The following is a 17,982-nucleotide window of genomic DNA, read 5'->3' on the forward strand; positions in this document are numbered from 1 at the left end:
ACTATTCTTTATCCAAATCAGCCACAATGATCTCAATTTCATTCTATGTTCGTCAAATAGGACCTGGTCAGACCAAGTTAGGACCACCAACACTTGGCGGCTTCACGAACTTCAAGCTCTTCAATCAGTTTGGAGTATGCCACGTGAGGGAAAACTTCGACATCAAGCTCAACAGACTGGCTGAAGAGAATATCCCTCTTGACTTTCTAGATACCGCCTTCATCAGAGACAACGAAGGTGCTTTGTTCTTTATTGGAAATGTGGGAGATAGTCCATCCGAAATCACGGTCAGAATCTCGCTTGATGACCAAAAGATGAAAGAACAAAGAGTTAGAGAGCTTGTGTATCACTGTAATCAAGAAGATGCCCCGCCATGCATGCGTAGGAACTCGCTCATTGTAGATGAGCCAGAGGATCCGGAAGTCAAACATTCACTAAAAGAGACGCATGACACGTCTGCGGCCAGTAGTGAGCTTACTCTTGAGCGAGATGTTCTCAGTGAGTCCACGAATAAAGGAACGGATAGACAATGCTTCTTAAGTAAAATCCCGATAACCAGTACCAAAAGTCATCCATGGATAGCACTGAAGGCGGAGCGTGAAACCCACCTAATTCAAATTCGAAAAACTCTTGGAATCATCGACTCGAGCATCGGTCCATTCAGCGTGAACGTCGATAAAAAGAAAACAAGCCAGACAGATGCTATACTCCGTGAGATTCGGGAGAGTAGGCTTTTGCAAGAAGAGATTATTAAAAGCATGCCTCATCAGATCCACAAGTATATTCAAGCATTCAGCAGCGCCGAACATTCCAAAGAACTTTACAAAGCTCTGGACCGCTGGAATCTTGCAAAACTCTCGCCTGAGACTTTTCTGCCACTTTTGAGTCAGGTAAATTGCGTTGATTGTTCAACCGTCATCGGGTAATTATAGAAAATCATTTCACTGATTTAACTGCTCAGTGTGTATGATTTACCACGATTACAAAATGATGGAAGGAAAACAAAAAAAACTTGGTTTAGACTAAACTTTCGAGTAAGGGAAACATGCCTGTGAGCCTTGAGAATGAGGCAGTATATATTATCAGCTTCTTTAGTTTTATCAGTAGACTGCGATATTATGAGAATGTGACGTTGTAAATATCTTTGCTCCTGCTAATCAAATTTTGTTCAGGACTTCATCGACCCGATCGTTAGGTGCTGGGCAATCATGCAACTAGACAAGTACTCGGACGCTCAACTTGAAGAACTGCTTCTCCAAATTGTGCACTTATTAAAATACGAGCCATATCATGACATAACGCTGAGTCCTGAAGGCGTAACAGTCCTCGGGCGCATGAACCTTCCTCGCTTCCTTCTTCAGCGTTCTATGAGAAATCGTCGTTTCGGTACGGATCGCACATTTTTTCAGTAAAATAGATCGCCATTTGAGTAATAGATTTTAAATGATAAAGTTTCTCTATGAGTATCAGTCTGTGAGATCTCATTGATATGCCCATTTTTTGTATTGGCACTTGCGTCGTGAATGCGAACAGCTTTATGCGCGTGAATTAGGCAGCGAACTCGGAACTCCCTACATTGCCAACAGCCATCAATTGGAGAGGTTTTTCTTTACAGGTTAGTTTTTCGCTCGTTTAGCAAATAAAACTGGGGCGTAACCTTTTTACTCCCACTGGAGAGCTTGAACTTGTTAATTAAGTGATAATGGAGTGCTTGCTGAAATTTGGAGGCCAATACTTCCATAACCCGCACAGAAATTACAAAACGCCAGAGCTAGTGAGAAGTCATCTATATAAGCAAGTGCACTTTTGGGAGCAAATTATCAGTCTTCACAATCACTACATGCACTATGCTGATGCGATTGAGCGAATTAAGAAGGCCTTTATGTAGAGTTCTATGACAATGCTTCTTTTGTATTATATATTTTGAAAGATTAATATAGAACATCTAAAGTGAGAACAAAGAGTATAAAAAGTGCGATTGGGAGTGCCTTGTTAATCCACTTGAGCCAGAAATGTTGCTCATGGATCTGAACATGGAAAAGATGAAGATGTTTTCCTCGGCGCGTAAACCTATTCTGCTTCCCTGGGTGAATGCCTCTCTTATTTTCAAAGAAGGCGATGATCTGCGACAAGATGTCCTCGGCTTACAGATTATCCGTTGCATGGACACTGCTTGGAAAAGCAGACGATCACACAGACACAAAAGACCTGAAAGAGCTAATATTATATTAGACCTAAATATGACCACTTATCAAGTGTTGGGTAAGTAATCATCATTTATCTACCTCACTTCTTTATCCTTGTTCAGCCACTCCTAAGTGCTTAACAAAAGACTACTCTCTTGATGGCTTTCGTCAATATGGTTTCATTCAAATGGTGCCTGGTGAAACCCTCTCTTCAATCAACGAGACGTACGGCAAGACAATGGGCTACATAAGAAGTGGCACATTTGGCATGAAGGAATTCTTAGACGGCATGTCAGTCAAAAATCCTGAACATAAGCATCAGCACGTGACAAACGAGCACTTGTATTGGGCCTTCATGAATTCGTTAGCAGGCTCTACGGGTACTTCATTTTGAAATAAATGATAAACTATCAATTACTCATTCAGTGGCAACTTTTGTTATCGGAATTAGAGATCGCCACAATGACAACATCATGATTGGACTCCAAGGGGAAATATTCCACATCGATTACGGGCACATTCTAGACCACCGGAAGAAGAAGCTCGGCTATGATCGTGAGCCGCACGAATTCATTCTTACCACAGATTTTGTGAAGGTGTTTGCACATGGCCCCGACAAGGATCTCATACGAAAGGAACTCGGTGTAATTCCCTTTGAAATCGAATTATTATAATTCATAGTCGATATTCAACCGCAGCGAAAAAGGCTGACCTTTTTATCATTTCCATTTATTGACTATCGTGGGGTCATCTGACGCATTCTATATGAATATTTCATGTGACCCTTGTTTCACTTTTTTCGCTACAGCACTAACAAGAGACGTAGAATCATTAGTGTTCTCAAGTAAGGCCCAATTTTATCCGCCAAAAATAGATCTTCGTGGAGAAATGTATCTGGGCATACGAGAGAGTGCTGGAAAGAAGACACGATTTGAAACTGAGATTTTTGATGTTGGTCAACGCAGATTTGCCAGAGCTAAAATATGCAGACTTGCAATACTTAGATCAAAAACTAGGCTACGACATGTCTGAGCACGAAGAGGTAAGACGAGGACTTCCTTTTTACAATTCTTATAACATTAAAGATGACTCAAATGTTTCCGCTTTGTTAATTTGCCAAGTAAGCCTTTTCTAATCAGCTATGCATTAGTGTGGGCATAAGTGGGAGGAACACAAAGAGGTGCTGGTCTCAGCCTTTAGGAGGAAAATGAATGAGTATATGAGCAACAGAGGAATGAGACTGATCATGAACTTCATCGCCCACGACGTGCGCAAGAAGATCAAACAAACCCTCAAGATCTAAGATATTTAACATAAAGAAAAACTGACGGCAAACTTAAAAACTCGACGCTGCTGAAAAATTCAATTTAGTTCGATCCTTATTTTGCTATAATAATTCTACGTATCACTCCGAAATACATTCCGAAAAGAAAATTCATTAACTTGAAATGATAATCTGACCGTTGAGAATTAAGAATGGATAAAGAAGATGATCTTCAGGGCTTTGAAGATCCCATGAATTCGCATTTGTCGCTGTCAGGCGGACGAAGACACAGTTTCGGAGCTTCCGGCTGCTTAACTGACGATTTCTTGGAGAGTGTGAACACGCTCAACAAGGATAAAAGGTAGAAACTCGTCGTTTATGCTCATTCTTATTTGTAGTAACTCGACAGACAGGCTGAAAAATGCCCACGAAGAAGAATTAAAATTCTTTAAAACTCCACCAAGGGTCAAGAGGCAAGCCTCAAAACAATCTATGCCCGGTCTGCTTGCAGATGTTTATAATAAAAGTAAGTTATAAGCTTGGGAAGCATTGGTCTTGTATAAATCATATGCTTTCATGAGTTTCAAGACTCACTAATGTTCAAATGGGCATTTTGCCAAAAGAAAGGATCAAATAATTTGAGACTACTTTCGCTGTTAAGATATGATGAAAAGTAATTTTATAAAAAGTATGCCCCAAACCTGGCTAAATTAACACCAATTGACTTATTTTATGGTAGTTTCATAATTGCACGCCACCATTAAATGGAAATAGCTCGTCAAATTTTCCTAATTGTGTACATAAATTATTCCAATCATCAAATTCGCCGGCTTTTCATGGATTAAGGACTAAGGCACCTCCTTATGGAATAATGAATGCAATTTTTTTCCTTGTTAAAACGGCGATTTTAGAGACTTTGGCCTTCCAAGATGTATCAGAGCATGATGAAGACGAGGAATCGGACGAGAACGGCAATTTAATTCTCAGCGAGAAGAAAAAGAGTACGTCACATAAAAATGAGTTGGAAGAAGAATCAGACGAGGACGAAGGCCCAGCCTGGGACTCAAAATTCCAGTATTTACTCGCTCTTCTCGGCTGGGCAGTTGGTCTCGGCAATATTTGGCGATTTCCCTTCTTATGCTGGAAGCATGGTGGCGGAGCTTTCTTGATTCCCTATACAGTACTACTTATCTTCGAAGCTTTTCCCCTTTTCTTCTTGGAATTACTTTTTGGTCAAGTGCATCGAGTGGGTAGTGTAAAATTATGGTTCAAGTTTGACAAGAGGGCGCTTGGTATTGGCTGCGCTAGGTAAGTGTCAAGTCTCGTTTCTTTTGCTTCGGCTTGACTCATTTTCTAATAACCTAAGGTGTCCTTTTGCATTGGTTAACGACAGCGTTCAGTGCCGTCACATGTCTGCTTATCGCCCTTTACTACAACGTAATTCTTGCCTGGGCGGCGATCTATCTTGGCACCTCCTTTTCAAAGAAGCTCCCTTGGACCGACTGTCCGACTATCAACGGAACACCAGTGCAAGAATGTGCAGAAACTAGTCCGACAGAGTACTACTACTACCGGAATGTTCTTGACTTTTCCGGCTGGGGAGAGGAGGGCTCCAATGACATCGTTACGAAAGTGCTCGTCTCCAATGTGGTTGTATGGGGATTGGTCTTCATTTCTTGTGTTAAGGTAAATTGCTTGATTTCAAGAGTAAAATTGAGCTTGTATTTAGGGCATTTCATCCGCAGGAAAAGCCATGTATGTGACTGTTATATTCCCCATTGTTGTCCTCACGATTTTTTCTTCCGTTCTATAACTCTTCGTGGTGCTTCCGGTGCTATAGGAATGGTTTTCACGTGAGCTTATTTCAATCGAAAACAACCAATCATACGAATTCTAGTCCCGATATTTCGAAAGCTTTCAAAATTGGAGCATGGAAAGACGCAGCCATTCAGACGTTTTTCAATCTCGGCTTAGCGTATGGTACAGTCATCTCTTACAGTTCTTTCAATCCGAGGAAGAACAACTGCCAGAAAGACGCGATATTTGTTGCCACAGCCAATTATATTGTCTCAATTATCGCTTCGATGACGGTCTTTGGAATCGTCGGCTTCAAAGCGCTCAGCAGTACCGACCGATGTATCTTGGGCAAGCTCGACGACAACGAGCTTGCAACTCGAATGTTGCCGGTATTCGGAGTCGACGCAATTAATAAGACGACAATCGAAGCAGTGACCGATGTGATGGAATCGAAATCTTACGCTGGCTTTGAAGAATTCGCGAACTGTTCACAGGTATTCATAAATTTCCCTATTTATCGACTAGCTCTATCATAAGGATACGATGTTGAGCAAGTTCCAAGGAGGCCCCGGTTTGGCATTCATTGCGTTTGCCGAAGCGGTCACAAAGCTTCCATTTCCTCAGCTCTGGTCGGTCCTATTCTTCGGAATGATTTTGATGGTTGGTATCTCCTCTCAAATCGGAATTCTTTTGGGCTTTTGCTCCCAATTCACGATACTTTCCTTCAAAAGAAAATCAAACAGTCCTACTTCACTGCTGGCTCTTGTGTTACTCTAACGCTTGTTGGAGTCATATTTTGGTAGAGGTTACGACTAGTAGCTCATCTTATCACATTTTCTAGCCTTCGAAGCGGGATCCAGTGGCTTGACATCTTTGATAGCAACGCATCGACTATCCCTCTTCTGGTTATCGCATTTCACGAATGTATAATGTCGGCAGTAGTCTACGGCGTCGAAAAAATCCGCAAAGATATCAAATCGGCGCTCGACTATATTCCAACTGTGCAGCCGTTCTGGGATATTTGCTGGAAGCTTATCTCGCCCGTTTTGCTCGGCGTTATCATTGGATTTTCATTCGTAAGTCTGATAATGAAATCGCCTCTCAGTAAATCATTTTCTCTCAGTATGACCTGTTCACAGCGCCCGTCAAGGTGTCTTACTGGGACTCGGTGACATTCACGGGGCCTGACAAGGCAAGCGCTCCTAACTTCAGTATCTTCTGCCTCTACCTCATTCTGTTGACTCCACTGATGATGATTCCTATCCAGTTCGTGCTCCAGACGATCAAGCTCCGTCGTCAAAGAGCGTACAAAGAGGCTAACAACAACAATATCACTTAAAACGACAGAGTCGAAGCAGAAAATGTTGACGAAAAGAAAACTAAAATAAACCTTGACAGAACTAAAAACGGATAAGAATTCATGAACTTTTCTTTTCATTGACTCGTTTTCACAGCTCAATTCTTAACTTTGTTCAATTTCCTCGTTCCTCCTTCAATACACAATCATTTCAAAAGTGATTTTAGTTTCAAATTACTTCCAGGTAGATGCGCTTTCTTCAATTCTCAACACGATGAGAAGATACCGATGATAGCAGGCCCATGTCCGGGATTAAAAGATTGGTGCCACCTCCTGGCGAAAATCTTTTGCCACTAGCTAATCACAAGCTTCGAGACTCGTAGTGATGACTTAACCCCTGACTTGAGTTTTCTATCATCGGTACATGCGTAAGGGCCACCCCTTCTATCAATAAGCTAATTTCTAATAGTTATTTTTATTTTCTGTCGACTAGACACAATTGAAGTTTTTTATTGCAAAAGAATATTCGTCGGTCTAGTTAATTTGCCAAACTTTCCCTCGATGCTAATCGTAAGTTATTAACAACGTTAAAATTCATATTATACACAACCGAAACCTCCCGCTTTAAATTAATCCTGATGCTTGCCACTTTCTCCGGCAAAAAAACAGTATATTGTAAATTGGCGACAATATTCATTTCTTCTTTTACAAACATCACTTTACACCGGGTAGAAAAATAAAGCCTAATTTTCTGCGAATTTAATCCGCAAAGCTTACTGTTTGCTTGTAAAATAAAATAAGTTCAAATCGTCTAGGTAAGTGCTTCTAGCGCAAACTGCTTTAACATTTGCACCCTATCTTTATTCTTTATTTAATAATCTATCAATAAATGTAATTGTATAGGTCAATTAAGTCAATCTTTTATTTTTCCAGCAGACTTCGAAATGAGACAACAACTGTCGAAGCGTGTTTTGTCGGTTCCGTTTTTCACCGCTCGCCCACGAGGTGGGGCCCAGAATCCCACTCCGGAGAACATGAACTGGAACACCTACCAGTCCGCTGTTTGGGCTCGCGAAGACACCGACATTAAGCTCGATGGTTCTACCCTTGCTGTAAGATCCTTGATGAATTCAGGTCATTCGTATTGATTAATTTTAGGATAACTTCCGCTTGCCACGATTTAACCGTCTCGGAAAAAAGCCTGGTGACGCTGTGCACTATCACGAGCCGCAACTCGACGGGTGGCAACACAAGGTCGACTTGAATTACAACGTTGGATGGTCTCGACTGCGAATCCCGGGACCTGTGGACCCAGGTGAGCGGTTTATGCTGCAAACCGTCTAAATGTTTAGTTAACTGGCGACCGGTGACTTCCGAAGAAGAGGATCTCTTCCATAAGCGTCGCGAGCACGCTGCCAAGACCCGAAGGAAGTTTTGGAACTGGCGATACAACCCAAAGACGGAGGGTTACTTCTCCGAGGCATGGTCTGATCGACGAGTTACTCAGCAAGATTGGTCGAACTCTCAATGGTTCAGAATGACTTCTAACCAATACTGGAACTCTACTTATTGGCTGCTGGTAAGCGCAATTCGCAGTAGAGTAGCCTATTCAACGTTCAGGCCAACACGTGCCGATTCATTATGATCATGTGGGCTATCTACGAGTACAACCGATGGCACCAGCATAACTCCAAGTACGGACGACCTTACGCTCCTGCTACCGATGGAGCCAACTGGGAAATCGAGGTTATTGATATGGACCGTGGCAACTACACTCCCATCGGTTCTTTTGCTCAAGGACAGTACACTCCATTCACTCCTGAATCAAGCTAGATTACGAGAATCAACAAACCGTTCAAAATTAATTATTTATTACTGTCTCTGGTTCATAAAAATAAAGTATGAAATGATAAAAGAGCTTGCATACCGTTCAGAATGTCTATTTCGCGAGTTAGTCGCCGTTTTTATATTCAAGGACAAAATGGCATACGAAAGAATGAAAGGGAATACTTTTATCGCATAAATCATCAAGGTCTAGTCGATTTGTAAAGCATAATTACGACACCAAAGTTAGGGCAACTGTTTCTGCACGACGCGAAAGTAAAAAACTTTATAACATGCTTCAAGGAGCGAGGGTCCACTCATGTCTCGTAGACTGGTGCGCTCCCCGCGAGTCTTCTTTCCACTAGCCCCAGGCTATCACGTTCTGATTGGAAGCGCTGGTGGACCCCGCGCAAGGATCCTGTATTTTTGAACTTTTTTTACAAACGCATTCGGTAACTGAACGTTCTAGCAACATAAATATCATCATGGTTGCATTTCAGGCCAGTCAGAGAAAAAGAAGCGCGTCACGAGGGTTTTAACTGGATATCTCCTTGTGGACACGAGAGTAATTTCATCCAAGTGGATCTACTTCCCGTCATCTTTGATAAGATCGACACCAAAAACCACCTGATTGACTCCAGTAACACCTTCAGAAATCGGTTCAGAATTTCGCCGATAATACATAAATTTTTTCGTTCAACCGTTTATCCGTATTATTCTCGAAGAAGACCGAGAATGAGACATAAATTTGATCCCTGCTCTCTTTTTATGGATGAAAATGGAGTTATGTTCCACACGGGGCCAGAAAAATTAGGATGTGTTGCTGCCATTAAATCACCTGGATTAGCAGAGCTCATTTTTGAAAAAATAACTTACGAAAACGACATAATAATTGCATATGACGGCATTCCAGTTAACAACTTGGAGTTACAAAATAAATTGAATGTTCTCATTGAATACAATCTTTTAGGAAACACTCTTCATTAGCAAAATAACACTCTTTATCGTTCTATTCCGAAACAAGCCCTCTTATTTGATCATACTTAAGAACATCGCATTTTAGAATGTTCTAACGCCGCAAGATGACCCAGGGAAGACATAAGGAGACGAACCAGTTTCGTTTTCGTTCTTTCAACGAACGAATTCAAGGAAAGGTTACTTCTTGTAAAAAAACGACTTGAGTTTATTATGTCTTATCTCTATTCATCGAGTAACGTTACTGACAGGCGTTCGGGTATCTGCTGCTCATCGTTTACGAAGTGATCGGGCTGTAAAACTCGCTGCAGAAGATGCGGAGTCAGCTTTTGTTGCTTCGATTGTCAGATGGATGGAATTGGACCTCTCCCGGCCGTTCCAAATGTTCACGCGCGAACTAGGAATAAAAGTCGACAGCTATGCTCTGGTCATCGTTAACCAGGACATGATTTTCAACACTCTATGTCGACACATCTCGCTTAAACATCTAGAAGAAAATAGGAACTGGTTTTACCTTTACAACTGTAATTTGCCATGAGCTTTTATTTTTAAAAATGCTCGTAAAAACCTCAATAAAGTCGTCTAGCATTACCTGCCCTGCTTGAGTTTTTCGTCGCCTTGTCGACAGACTTAGCATCGGACTTCAACAAATACTTTTTCAAAACATTTGATCGTGTTTGCGATCTTCTGAAAACACAGGATCTCGAACTTTTGGAACACATATTCACCTGCTTATCGCGTCTAATCAAGCTCTCGCAGCGATACCTCCGAGAAGAGATCTTCAGAACGTTGCGTTCTTTCGTCGAATTAGTGACAAAAGACACACGCCCCTATATCCAGTCATTTGCCGGCGATGCGTTTGCGTTTCTCCTTCGTAAACACGCAATTACTCCAAACTATAATGTCTCTTTCTGGTCAAGAATATTTAATGATTTTCAAAAGGAAGATAACTCGTCGTCAGCTACTTGGGATGCCTTTGGTATGTTGGTTTTTCAGGCTGTCCGTGGTGTTCAAAATGGACTGGACTCCCGATTTCAATCAGTTATGAAGCCTCTCCTGGCCTGTGAAGATCGGGGTTCCTCCGAAACTATCCAGAAATCGCTTGAACTTATTTTTGGACATATTCACCGCGATAAAGCAAAAGATCTTCTTTCTCTTCTACTCTCTACCGTTATGGAAGAAGAAAGAAGAATCGAGGTCCTCACGCAGCTAGTCGACTTCAAGGGCGGTGTTTGTGTATATGACGTGGAGAAAATTCTTTTATTCATCAAAAGCCGTCACGACGAAAGGTCATTTTTCGGCTACACTGAACTTGTACGAGCTCTCCTGCAGTCAATAATTCCAATTGGGAATCAAACACGTGGCCATCTTATCTTTTATCTGCGTGAGGCGTTGATGACTGATGAACAGGGAACACGAATTATACAAATATTGCATTCCATCGTGGGGAAAGATTGGTTCGGCTGTGCAATTCAATATTACGGCGCATCTTCGGAAAATAGCCTGATGACGGACATTGCTTATGTAGGCGCTCGTGGTTCCGCTGAACAAGCTACAATTATCGCGTTCTTCCTCGCATATATCAATACAAGATATGCCTCCTGCATGTTTGAGGAACATCAGTTCAAGATTTTTGATTCGATGACTACTGAAGCACGACGAGCACTTTCAGACAACTTCTTATCGAAAAAATCAGTCGATCCCGAGCTCTCTTGGCCAGCACTGTTCATTCTAAGTCACCTGGGAAGTAAAATAGCGTCCTTGGCGAACTACAAAGAACAGATTCGAAAAATATCCGACCACTGCAAAGGGCAGCTCTACTTCGTCACTGGATTTGAAAAGACTATTATCGTTGATTTAGAAAAGAGTCCTGCCAATCTCAGTTTACTGAGAGCTATGAAAGCGGCTCTTTTTTATTCGCAATATAAATTTGAGGGCATCGACAAAGAAAAGATAGAGAAGATAGTCGCGCCTAATTTACAACACTGGAATTACGCCGTTAGATTCTACTCCCTGCAAATCCTGATCAGGATCTGCGACGATACAAAACAACTCGATATTTTCAACACTTTGCTGGACGCAGAACAAGAAGGAGTCTCTATGGCCACGTACAGAGATCGATTGAGATTCCTTCGAAAGATTGGAACAGCGCTCCACGCAGAGGGCATTGGAAGTCAAATCTATTCATATTATCTCTACGGATCGCTCACGATCAACTTTACTCTTCTTAGCCAAGAGACGAGAAAACTGTTGTCGGATAACCTTCGACGGCAATTCGAGAGTGATAGAAAATCAACGGCGGAATTCTGGCTAAATCACATGGAAAATAGTATGAAATATATCACTTCTGCTCCTGAAAGTCACGAAGGCGACTACTGTAAAGATTTTGTGGATTTCCCTGACCTCAAAGCAGCATTTTGCCCAACAAGAGAAGGAGTGAAAGAATTACCAGATTGGCTGAATATACGAGATCAAGTTTGGAGCATTTCTGAGTCACTTGCGGACTTTCTCGAGCCATTTTCGAAAAAGATCATGCCAATGTTTTTCGATTTTTATCAAGAAGAGTACGTACGCAAACTCAAATTCCAAAATGTTCTTCCACTGGTGAATTCCTCTGAAGACAAGGCCAAAGTATCACGTCAAAAGACGAAAAAGATGCTTGAGAGTGTACTCAAGCTATTTGCTAAGTTCAAGAATCCTACTTCCCTGTACCGCGAGCCAGAGCTTAAAGCAATATGTATTGAGCTTTTGCTTCATCAGGATTTTGTTCTTCAGCGATGTGCAGTGGATTACTTGGCAGCATACAAAAAATCAGTGGCTGCTCGACATCATGTCTTACTTCAAGAACTTTGCGACAATGGTGCTTATCGCTCCAGATTCACGAAACTTATGTCCTCTGACCATGAGATCAACGTGGTCGACTACGATCAAGTTGTAACGTATGCACTGCGCATATCCTTCGGGAAAATGCTCTCGCAGATCAAAGAAAAGGCGGGTAAGAATTCAGCCCAGGTTCGCCAAAAGTTCATTGTCCGGCAAATCGCAGACTCTGCTGTTGTCCACCTTCAGAACTTTTATGATCTGTCAACTCAATGTCTGCCCTACCTGATAGAAGCAAACGACGGATCAAAATGTTGGCCACTTGGGAAGCAAATTGGAACACTGCAGACCATCCACGCCATCATAAACAATGTGAACTGGGGTAGTCAAGAAGTTATGGAAAGTTTCCGAGTGCAGATTTTAAAAGCTCTGGTCCAGTTCGGAAACTACACCGCCTTTTTACTCAGCCTCGAAAATGTGCGTCCAATGTGCAAGAGCCAACTTAAGGATATACGAACCCTTGCAATCAAATCGCTGCTAGACCTCTCCGAGCGGACGAAAATACCGTATTTGGAAGACGAAAAGGAAATCATCTTCAAATGGATTGGTGGCTTGATTGTCAACATGAAGCAAGATAGTATTGACCAGGTTGGACCTACACATCGTCTTGTTTGTGCTTGGGCAGGTTCCGAATACACGAGAGACATGTTGCTTTTCAAGCTCGATGAATTCACTGTTCTCTATCATTTGGTTTCTCTTCTTCAATGTTCGAACGTAGGAAAACCTGTGGTTGCGTCAATCATTAAAGTTGTTTCTCAAATTTTCGCCGATAAAGAGGATTATTGGCCAGAATCTCTTCGCAACGCTGTCGACAGAATCATTCCAATACTAATAAATTACTTTGTACCATCAATCGAGAACAGCAAATCCGGTGCAATGGACAAAGAAACACTCCAGCTCATCATTCTCATCTCACTCGACATCGACCAACCAGAGTTTTGTTCTAAACTCATTTTCATCATTCTTGATCAGTTTAAATCAAGAGTACAGCATCTCAAAAAAGAATTACTGTCAAGTATAGCACAGCTAATACCCAAAGCAGAGGATAACGAGAGCGATCAGAGTCTGTTTGCCAGTAAGCTTGTTGGACTCATCACAACAGTCGGAGATGAGACTGGGGTACGGATGGAGCTTGTAAATTGCTTTGAGGCTCTATCCAAAAAAAGTAAAAGCTACGAGGGTATTTTTAAAATCGTTCGAGGATTCAATGCAGTAAGAAAACATCTTCACGATCCAATTGATTTCGATAAGAGAATAGACACAATAAATTCGCTTACCGATGAGGCAAATACCTTGCCAGACTTCAGCCAGAACTTTCTCTATTGGAGATGCGTCATGGTTAGCTGCTTGTATCAATTCAAAAGTGTGGATGACATGTCAATTCAAACCGCCACAAATCGTCTGATATTCTCAATTATCGAAAAGATTGACTCGCAAAAAGATTCTAATTTTTTCGTGCAGTTAATAAAGGGTGTTGTTCTCCCTGAAATTCGGCGAATGTTGAAGTCTCGGAACGAAAGGTTAAGACACGAATATGTTGGTATTTTCGCTAAACTGGTGGTCCTTTTCTCGACTGATCCCGAACTTGGACAATTTTCTGGGCTATCAAACGATGATCCAGATCAAGACTTCTTCCAGTTAGTGACACATATTCAGTACCACAAAAGACGTCATGGGTACAAGATCATTGTTTCATATATAAACGATGGTCATATAAAAGGAATCGCTGCTAGTCGATACGTGTTTCCTATCGTGTTGAGCACCTTGCTAGACCCGAAATTAAGTGGTCAGACTGCAGTATTGGAAGAAGCTCTAGATGTGGTCGGGGCAATCGCGAGATCCATGCCTTGGAGTACTTACCGACGACTCCTGGATATGCAGCTAAACTTGGCGCTAAAGAACTCTAAGGTTTCGACTGATCAAAAAGAACCAGACAAAAAATCGAAGCGCACAATCATGCCTCAACGAGATCATGAGGCTGAGTTGAAAATGACGGTCAAAATCATTTGCAAAGTATTGGACTCTGTCCACTGGCCCCTGGACAAGCTAGACGATAATTTCATTTACTCGGTAACCAGATTTTCTCGGGAGAGCGGCGTCACTATTAAACATATTCGCGAGTTCGAAGAGATTCAATTACAGAAGGAAAAGAAATCCGATGAGGAGAGCGACGAGCCAATGGTAATCGATGCCTTGAAATCGAGTGAAGGTCAAACTATCGATGATCACGAAGAAGAACCAGACGAGATAGTAAATGAGCCCGAGGAGAGCGATAATGAAGCGGATGATGACACGATGGAAGTCGATAAGTCTACCGAAGACAAGTACCCGATTCAACTTCTCAAGAAAGTTTACACGCATTTACACTTGGTCGTCCGTCCAAAATTGTATAAACTGGTTACCCGCCGAGAAGATGTTAATGTGGACGCAGAAGCAGACGAGCAAGTTATTCACATTCCACTAGCTTCTGCCCTGATTAAAGTTCTTTGCACTCTTGGCGAGGAAGCTATCCGATCTTACTGTCCATCTATAATTTTGAAAATTGTGGATATGCTTCGATCGAGGAACTTCTCTCAGCGTGAGATTGCAAGAAAAGCGCTCGTTTCTGCATTAAATATTCTCGGCGATAGGTGGTTCGGCCTTTTCATTGAGGAGCTCAAAGCGGGTCTTCAGCGTGGCTACCAAAAGCATGTCCAAATTGCGTCTATCTCGGCGCTACTTCATGGCCATGACTATGAATCTGGTGCTGTTGACGAGCAGATTCCGGCGATTACGGAAACTCTTCTCAGCGATCTCGTCGGTGAGCAAGGAAAAGAGAAAAAAATTGGAAAGATTGTTGGGAAGACACCCGAAGCAAAGGGAAAGAACTATTCGATCGGATGTTACAAACGTCTAGCGCAAATCGTTTCTCCTGGTGCCTTGACCTCGCTGATGCAACCAATTAAAGATCGTATTCTAAAATCAACGGATTTAAAAGATCACTTGGCACTCTTTAGTGCATTGAAGGCGATATGCGAAGGTTTGGTATCTAATGACGCATTCATTGGTGATCATCTGATCATTCTCTCTGCTCAAATTCTAACTGACAACGCTGCCGAAGAAGAAAAGCAAAACGAAAGTGCGGAAAGCAAGCAAGACCAGTCACAAAAGAAAAGTTGCCTTCTTCTGGACGATAATGATACCGTCGCTCCAAAAGTCAAAGCTGGGCACAAGAAAATCACGAACAAACATTATTTGAATCAATTTGCCCTATCGTTACTCATTTCTGGAATCAAGTTTGACAAGATTGATCTTTCGATAAACTCCGATCAACTAGAAAAGCTTGATGGAATACTGCACATTATCATTAATATGCTTGATTCAAACAGGCACAGTGACGAGGCCATGTTCATCTTTAGACTTCTCCAAAGGTAATGAGTATTTAGAATAAAAGAAGCTTAATTTCTATTTAAAGGATGCTTAAAAATCCCCGCTTTTCAACCCTTCATGATTCGAAACAGTTCACAAAGCTCGCAGAAAAGCTCTTTTTTGTGCTCAAGAATCAGTGCCGTGGAAATGCATCTAACTCGGAGTATGTCTCTGCAGTATTCAAAGCTGTTACTGCCTTGATCTCGTCTGATTACGGTCCACTGAGTGACGACTACTTATTGGTTCTACTTGGCTATGCTGAGGAAGACTTATTCAACAATGAAAGGCAGGCTACGGCTTTTCCGCTTTTACATGCAATGCTAAAGAGGAATAAAGTGTGTGACGAGATGGAGTACATAAGCACGAAAGTATTTAAGCTTTCAATTCAGGTAGCTTTGCTTTTCGTTGGGTCAGTAGTTATTCATTTTTAGGCGGATACTGAAGCCGGGCGTTCCTCTGCTCGAAACTTCTTTATTCAATTCCTGATTGATTACCCACTCGGCCCGACTGTACTGGACAGATATATCAATAAACTTCTCGGAAACACGAACTATGGCATTGATACCGGTCGTGAGTCCGTCATCGCTAGTATTCGACATGTCGTCTCAAAGTTTCCAGACAAAATGATGCGTCCACGCTGCTCTCTCTTCTTCACGGTCCTTGCTACCTCGTTCTCTACAGACGAATCTATTAAAGTTCGTGAAGACGCCTCTGTTGTTTTGAAGGAGCTCACATCTAAGTACCCAAGCGAGGACTACGCGAATCTTACTTGTGAGTATTTGGAGCACGAAGACCCCGAAAAGGTTCGACTTGGGCTGCTTCTTATTGGATTTCTGTTGGAAGAACTGAAGGGTAGTTTACAGATCGAAGTAGTGATCAACGCGATTAAAAATCTGGTGACTAATGAAGAATTCGGATCAGTCGACGATGCACTCTTGGTTGCATTATTTGACGGTAACTCAGCTGAGTTTTCTTTATTTCATCCCCTTTTGTAGCTCTCGAGGGATTACTAGAAAACTTTGACCTCGAAAGGTCGTATCAGTCAGCGATTGAGTGCTTTTCAAGAGCAGCAGAGCAACATCTCAGTCATCCTCATTCCTGGGTGCGTGAGCGTGCTGCCAAGCTTATTTACCAGCTGGTAAAAGGAAAGACGCTGAAAGAACTCAACAGCGACTACCCAGAATTCTGGGATGATGCGAAGGTCAGATCGGTCGCTATAAGTTGCGTGTTGCAGTTTAAATGTGCATTTGTCGGACGGGAAGAAATGGAACCTTGTAAACTGCTAGTTATTTGGATATTGGACGAATTCGTGAAAAAGTACGATCAAGAACTCGAAGAAAAAGAAGGCAAACGATCGGAACTATTATGGCTTACCCAGAAACTCAACGGCGTGGCAGCTGAGGAAAATTCAGACAGGTAAATCCTTCAATTCTCGAAAAAGAAATAAATTTTTCAAAGGCCAAAAGAAACTGTGCGTCGCGAGCTAGTTATTGAACTATTCATACAGTTTATCCACAAGCATAAGAACGAAAGAATTCCCCACTTGCACGTGATGATGGAGGTTCTAGCGAGAGAGGCGACGGCGAAGGAAGACTCTAGGCAAACGCCAGAGGAGCTGCGGAAATTATCGCATAAAGGTTTGGATTTTGTAATTTTCGTTTCGAACTCTTTTAGGTGCCACCGTTGTCGAAAAGATGGTTGGTACTGTTGCGTTTGCGAAAGCCTGGGACACTGCCCGTAGCGCGCTTTCAAGCAGGAGGGAAAAAAGAGGAAGAGTTAAGCAAGAGATGGCAGTTACGAATCCAGAGGCGTTCAACTTAGCGAAGATCGCCAAGCAAGAAAAAGAGAAGGCCAGGCGGAAACGCCGCCTTCAGGAGATGAAAATGTCTGGCGGAAAGAAACGAAGTAAAATGAACACCCTTGATAAAATGTGACATGATCACAGTGACTGTTCATAATTGCGTTCAATTCTAGTAATTTGTTTACCGCCCTTTTTTAGAATAATATGTCGAACGAGGAGCCGCTCTTTCCAAAATTGACTTTCTTCGTTCCTAAACCGTAAGTAGCACCGCCAGTTAATAAATTTAGTCCGTGCCGAAACCGGGTGATGATGATCATGAGCTAAGTAATCAAGCGTAACCTTTTAGGTACTTGTTATCTACGAATCGCAACTTTGTTCCAGCACTGACAAAGCCCGTCATTATGTCCGTGAAGTCCACACAACTCCTGATGCTTGAGCAAAGGCAAAGAGAACTACAGAAATGAAGAACTATCCTTTACTTTCCTTTTGAAGTTAATTTTCTACTGTATTAAATGTCTATTTTTGAAAGAAGCGTGAATGCGACGCTAAT

The 17,982-nt window shown here is 42.0% G+C and overlaps 5 protein-coding genes across 6 annotated transcripts; all 5 read left to right on the forward strand.

The window, feature by feature from the left end:
* The first annotated feature begins 586 nt into the window (after positions 1-586).
* On the forward strand, positions 587-3,620 carry LOC145706375 (phosphatidylinositol 4,5-bisphosphate 3-kinase catalytic subunit alpha isoform-like). Of its 2 annotated transcripts, none has more exons than XM_081783763.1 (9): positions 587-890; positions 1,173-1,385; positions 1,492-1,615; positions 1,698-1,884; positions 1,952-2,262; positions 2,309-2,566; positions 2,613-2,819; positions 3,059-3,228; positions 3,337-3,620. In XM_081783763.1, the coding sequence occupies exons 1-9, from the start codon at positions 759-761 to the stop codon at positions 3,487-3,489; spliced, it is 1,755 nt and encodes a 584-aa protein (XP_081639889.1). In that variant the 5' UTR covers positions 587-758; the 3' UTR covers positions 3,490-3,620. The 2 variants fall into 2 exon arrangements, with proteins under 2 accessions (XP_081639889.1, XP_081639890.1); XM_081783764.1 differs by having other exon boundaries at positions 3,272-3,489.
* Positions 3,621-3,633: 13 nt separating this feature from the next.
* LOC145709048 (sodium-dependent neutral amino acid transporter B(0)AT1-like) lies at positions 3,634-7,446 on the forward strand. The gene is made up of 9 exons (XM_081786732.1): positions 3,634-3,811; positions 3,849-3,976; positions 4,362-4,758; positions 4,851-5,136; positions 5,180-5,205; positions 5,348-5,741; positions 5,785-6,023; positions 6,089-6,323; positions 6,371-7,446. Exons 1-9 carry the CDS (start codon positions 3,663-3,665, stop codon positions 6,584-6,586), a joined length of 2,070 nt encoding a protein of 689 aa, XP_081642858.1. The 5' UTR covers positions 3,634-3,662; the 3' UTR covers positions 6,587-7,446.
* Positions 7,447-7,453: 7 nt separating this feature from the next.
* On the forward strand, positions 7,454-8,461 carry LOC145706377 (uncharacterized). The gene is made up of 4 exons (XM_081783765.1): positions 7,454-7,656; positions 7,703-7,859; positions 7,897-8,123; positions 8,165-8,461. The coding sequence occupies exons 1-4, from the start codon at positions 7,489-7,491 to the stop codon at positions 8,375-8,377; spliced, it is 765 nt and encodes a 254-aa protein (XP_081639891.1). The 5' UTR covers positions 7,454-7,488; the 3' UTR covers positions 8,378-8,461.
* An 18-nt stretch (positions 8,462-8,479) lies between these two features.
* On the forward strand, positions 8,480-9,395 carry LOC145706378 (UPF0598 protein F59C6.12-like). Its single transcript, XM_081783766.1, has 4 exons — positions 8,480-8,576; positions 8,619-8,667; positions 8,779-8,820; positions 8,869-9,395. The coding sequence occupies exons 1-4, from the start codon at positions 8,480-8,482 to the stop codon at positions 9,353-9,355; spliced, it is 675 nt and encodes a 224-aa protein (XP_081639892.1). The 3' UTR covers positions 9,356-9,395.
* Positions 9,396-9,919: 524 nt separating this feature from the next.
* LOC145709050 (small subunit processome component 20 homolog) lies at positions 9,920-17,970 on the forward strand (the record flags this gene model as incomplete). The annotated part of the gene is made up of 7 exons (XM_081786734.1): positions 9,920-15,633; positions 15,678-16,020; positions 16,063-16,585; positions 16,627-17,047; positions 17,090-17,268; positions 17,306-17,689; positions 17,779-17,970. Coding segments are annotated over 6 exons (7,440 nt in total), but the record flags the coding sequence as incomplete, so codon positions are not given.
* Between the last annotated feature and the right edge of the window lie 12 nt (positions 17,971-17,982).

Source organism: Oikopleura dioica, chromosome XSR, assembly GCF_907165135.1.
Source record: "Oikopleura dioica chromosome XSR, OKI2018_I68_1.0, whole genome shotgun sequence".
In the NCBI taxonomy this organism is placed as follows: Eukaryota; Metazoa; Chordata; class Appendicularia; order Copelata; family Oikopleuridae; genus Oikopleura; species Oikopleura dioica.

Bases quoted from the DNA above. Each gene is read 5' to 3' on its own strand.
- LOC145706375 (XM_081783763.1), top strand. From the start codon at position 759: ATGCCTCATCAGATCCACAAGTATATTCAAGCATTCAGCAGCGCCGAA. The intron at 1,386-1,491 runs GGTACGGATCGC...TCTCATTGATAT, and splicing joins CTATGAGAAATCGTCGTTTC to GCCCATTTTTTGTATTGGCA. The intron at 1,616-1,697 runs GTTAGTTTTTCG...TTGTTAATTAAG, and splicing joins GGAGAGGTTTTTCTTTACAG to TGATAATGGAGTGCTTGCTG.
- LOC145709048 (XM_081786732.1), top strand. From the start codon at position 3,663: ATGGATAAAGAAGATGATCTTCAGGGCTTTGAAGATCCCATGAATTCG. The intron at 3,812-3,848 runs GTAGAAACTCGT...TCTTATTTGTAG, and splicing joins ACGCTCAACAAGGATAAAAG to TAACTCGACAGACAGGCTGA. The intron at 6,024-6,088 runs ACGCTTGTTGGA...CACATTTTCTAG, and splicing joins CTGGCTCTTGTGTTACTCTA to CCTTCGAAGCGGGATCCAGT.
- LOC145706377 (XM_081783765.1), top strand. From the start codon at position 7,489: ATGAGACAACAACTGTCGAAGCGTGTTTTGTCGGTTCCGTTTTTCACC. The intron at 7,657-7,702 runs GTAAGATCCTTG...GATTAATTTTAG, and splicing joins TCGATGGTTCTACCCTTGCT to GATAACTTCCGCTTGCCACG. The intron at 7,860-7,896 runs GTGAGCGGTTTA...CTAAATGTTTAG, and splicing joins CCCGGGACCTGTGGACCCAG to TTAACTGGCGACCGGTGACT.
- LOC145706378 (XM_081783766.1), top strand. From the start codon at position 8,480: ATGTCTATTTCGCGAGTTAGTCGCCGTTTTTATATTCAAGGACAAAAT. The intron at 8,668-8,778 runs CAAGGAGCGAGG...GTGGACCCCGCG, and splicing joins AAAAACTTTATAACATGCTT to CAAGGATCCTGTATTTTTGA. The intron at 8,821-8,868 runs GTAACTGAACGT...GTTGCATTTCAG, and splicing joins TTTTTTTACAAACGCATTCG to GCCAGTCAGAGAAAAAGAAG.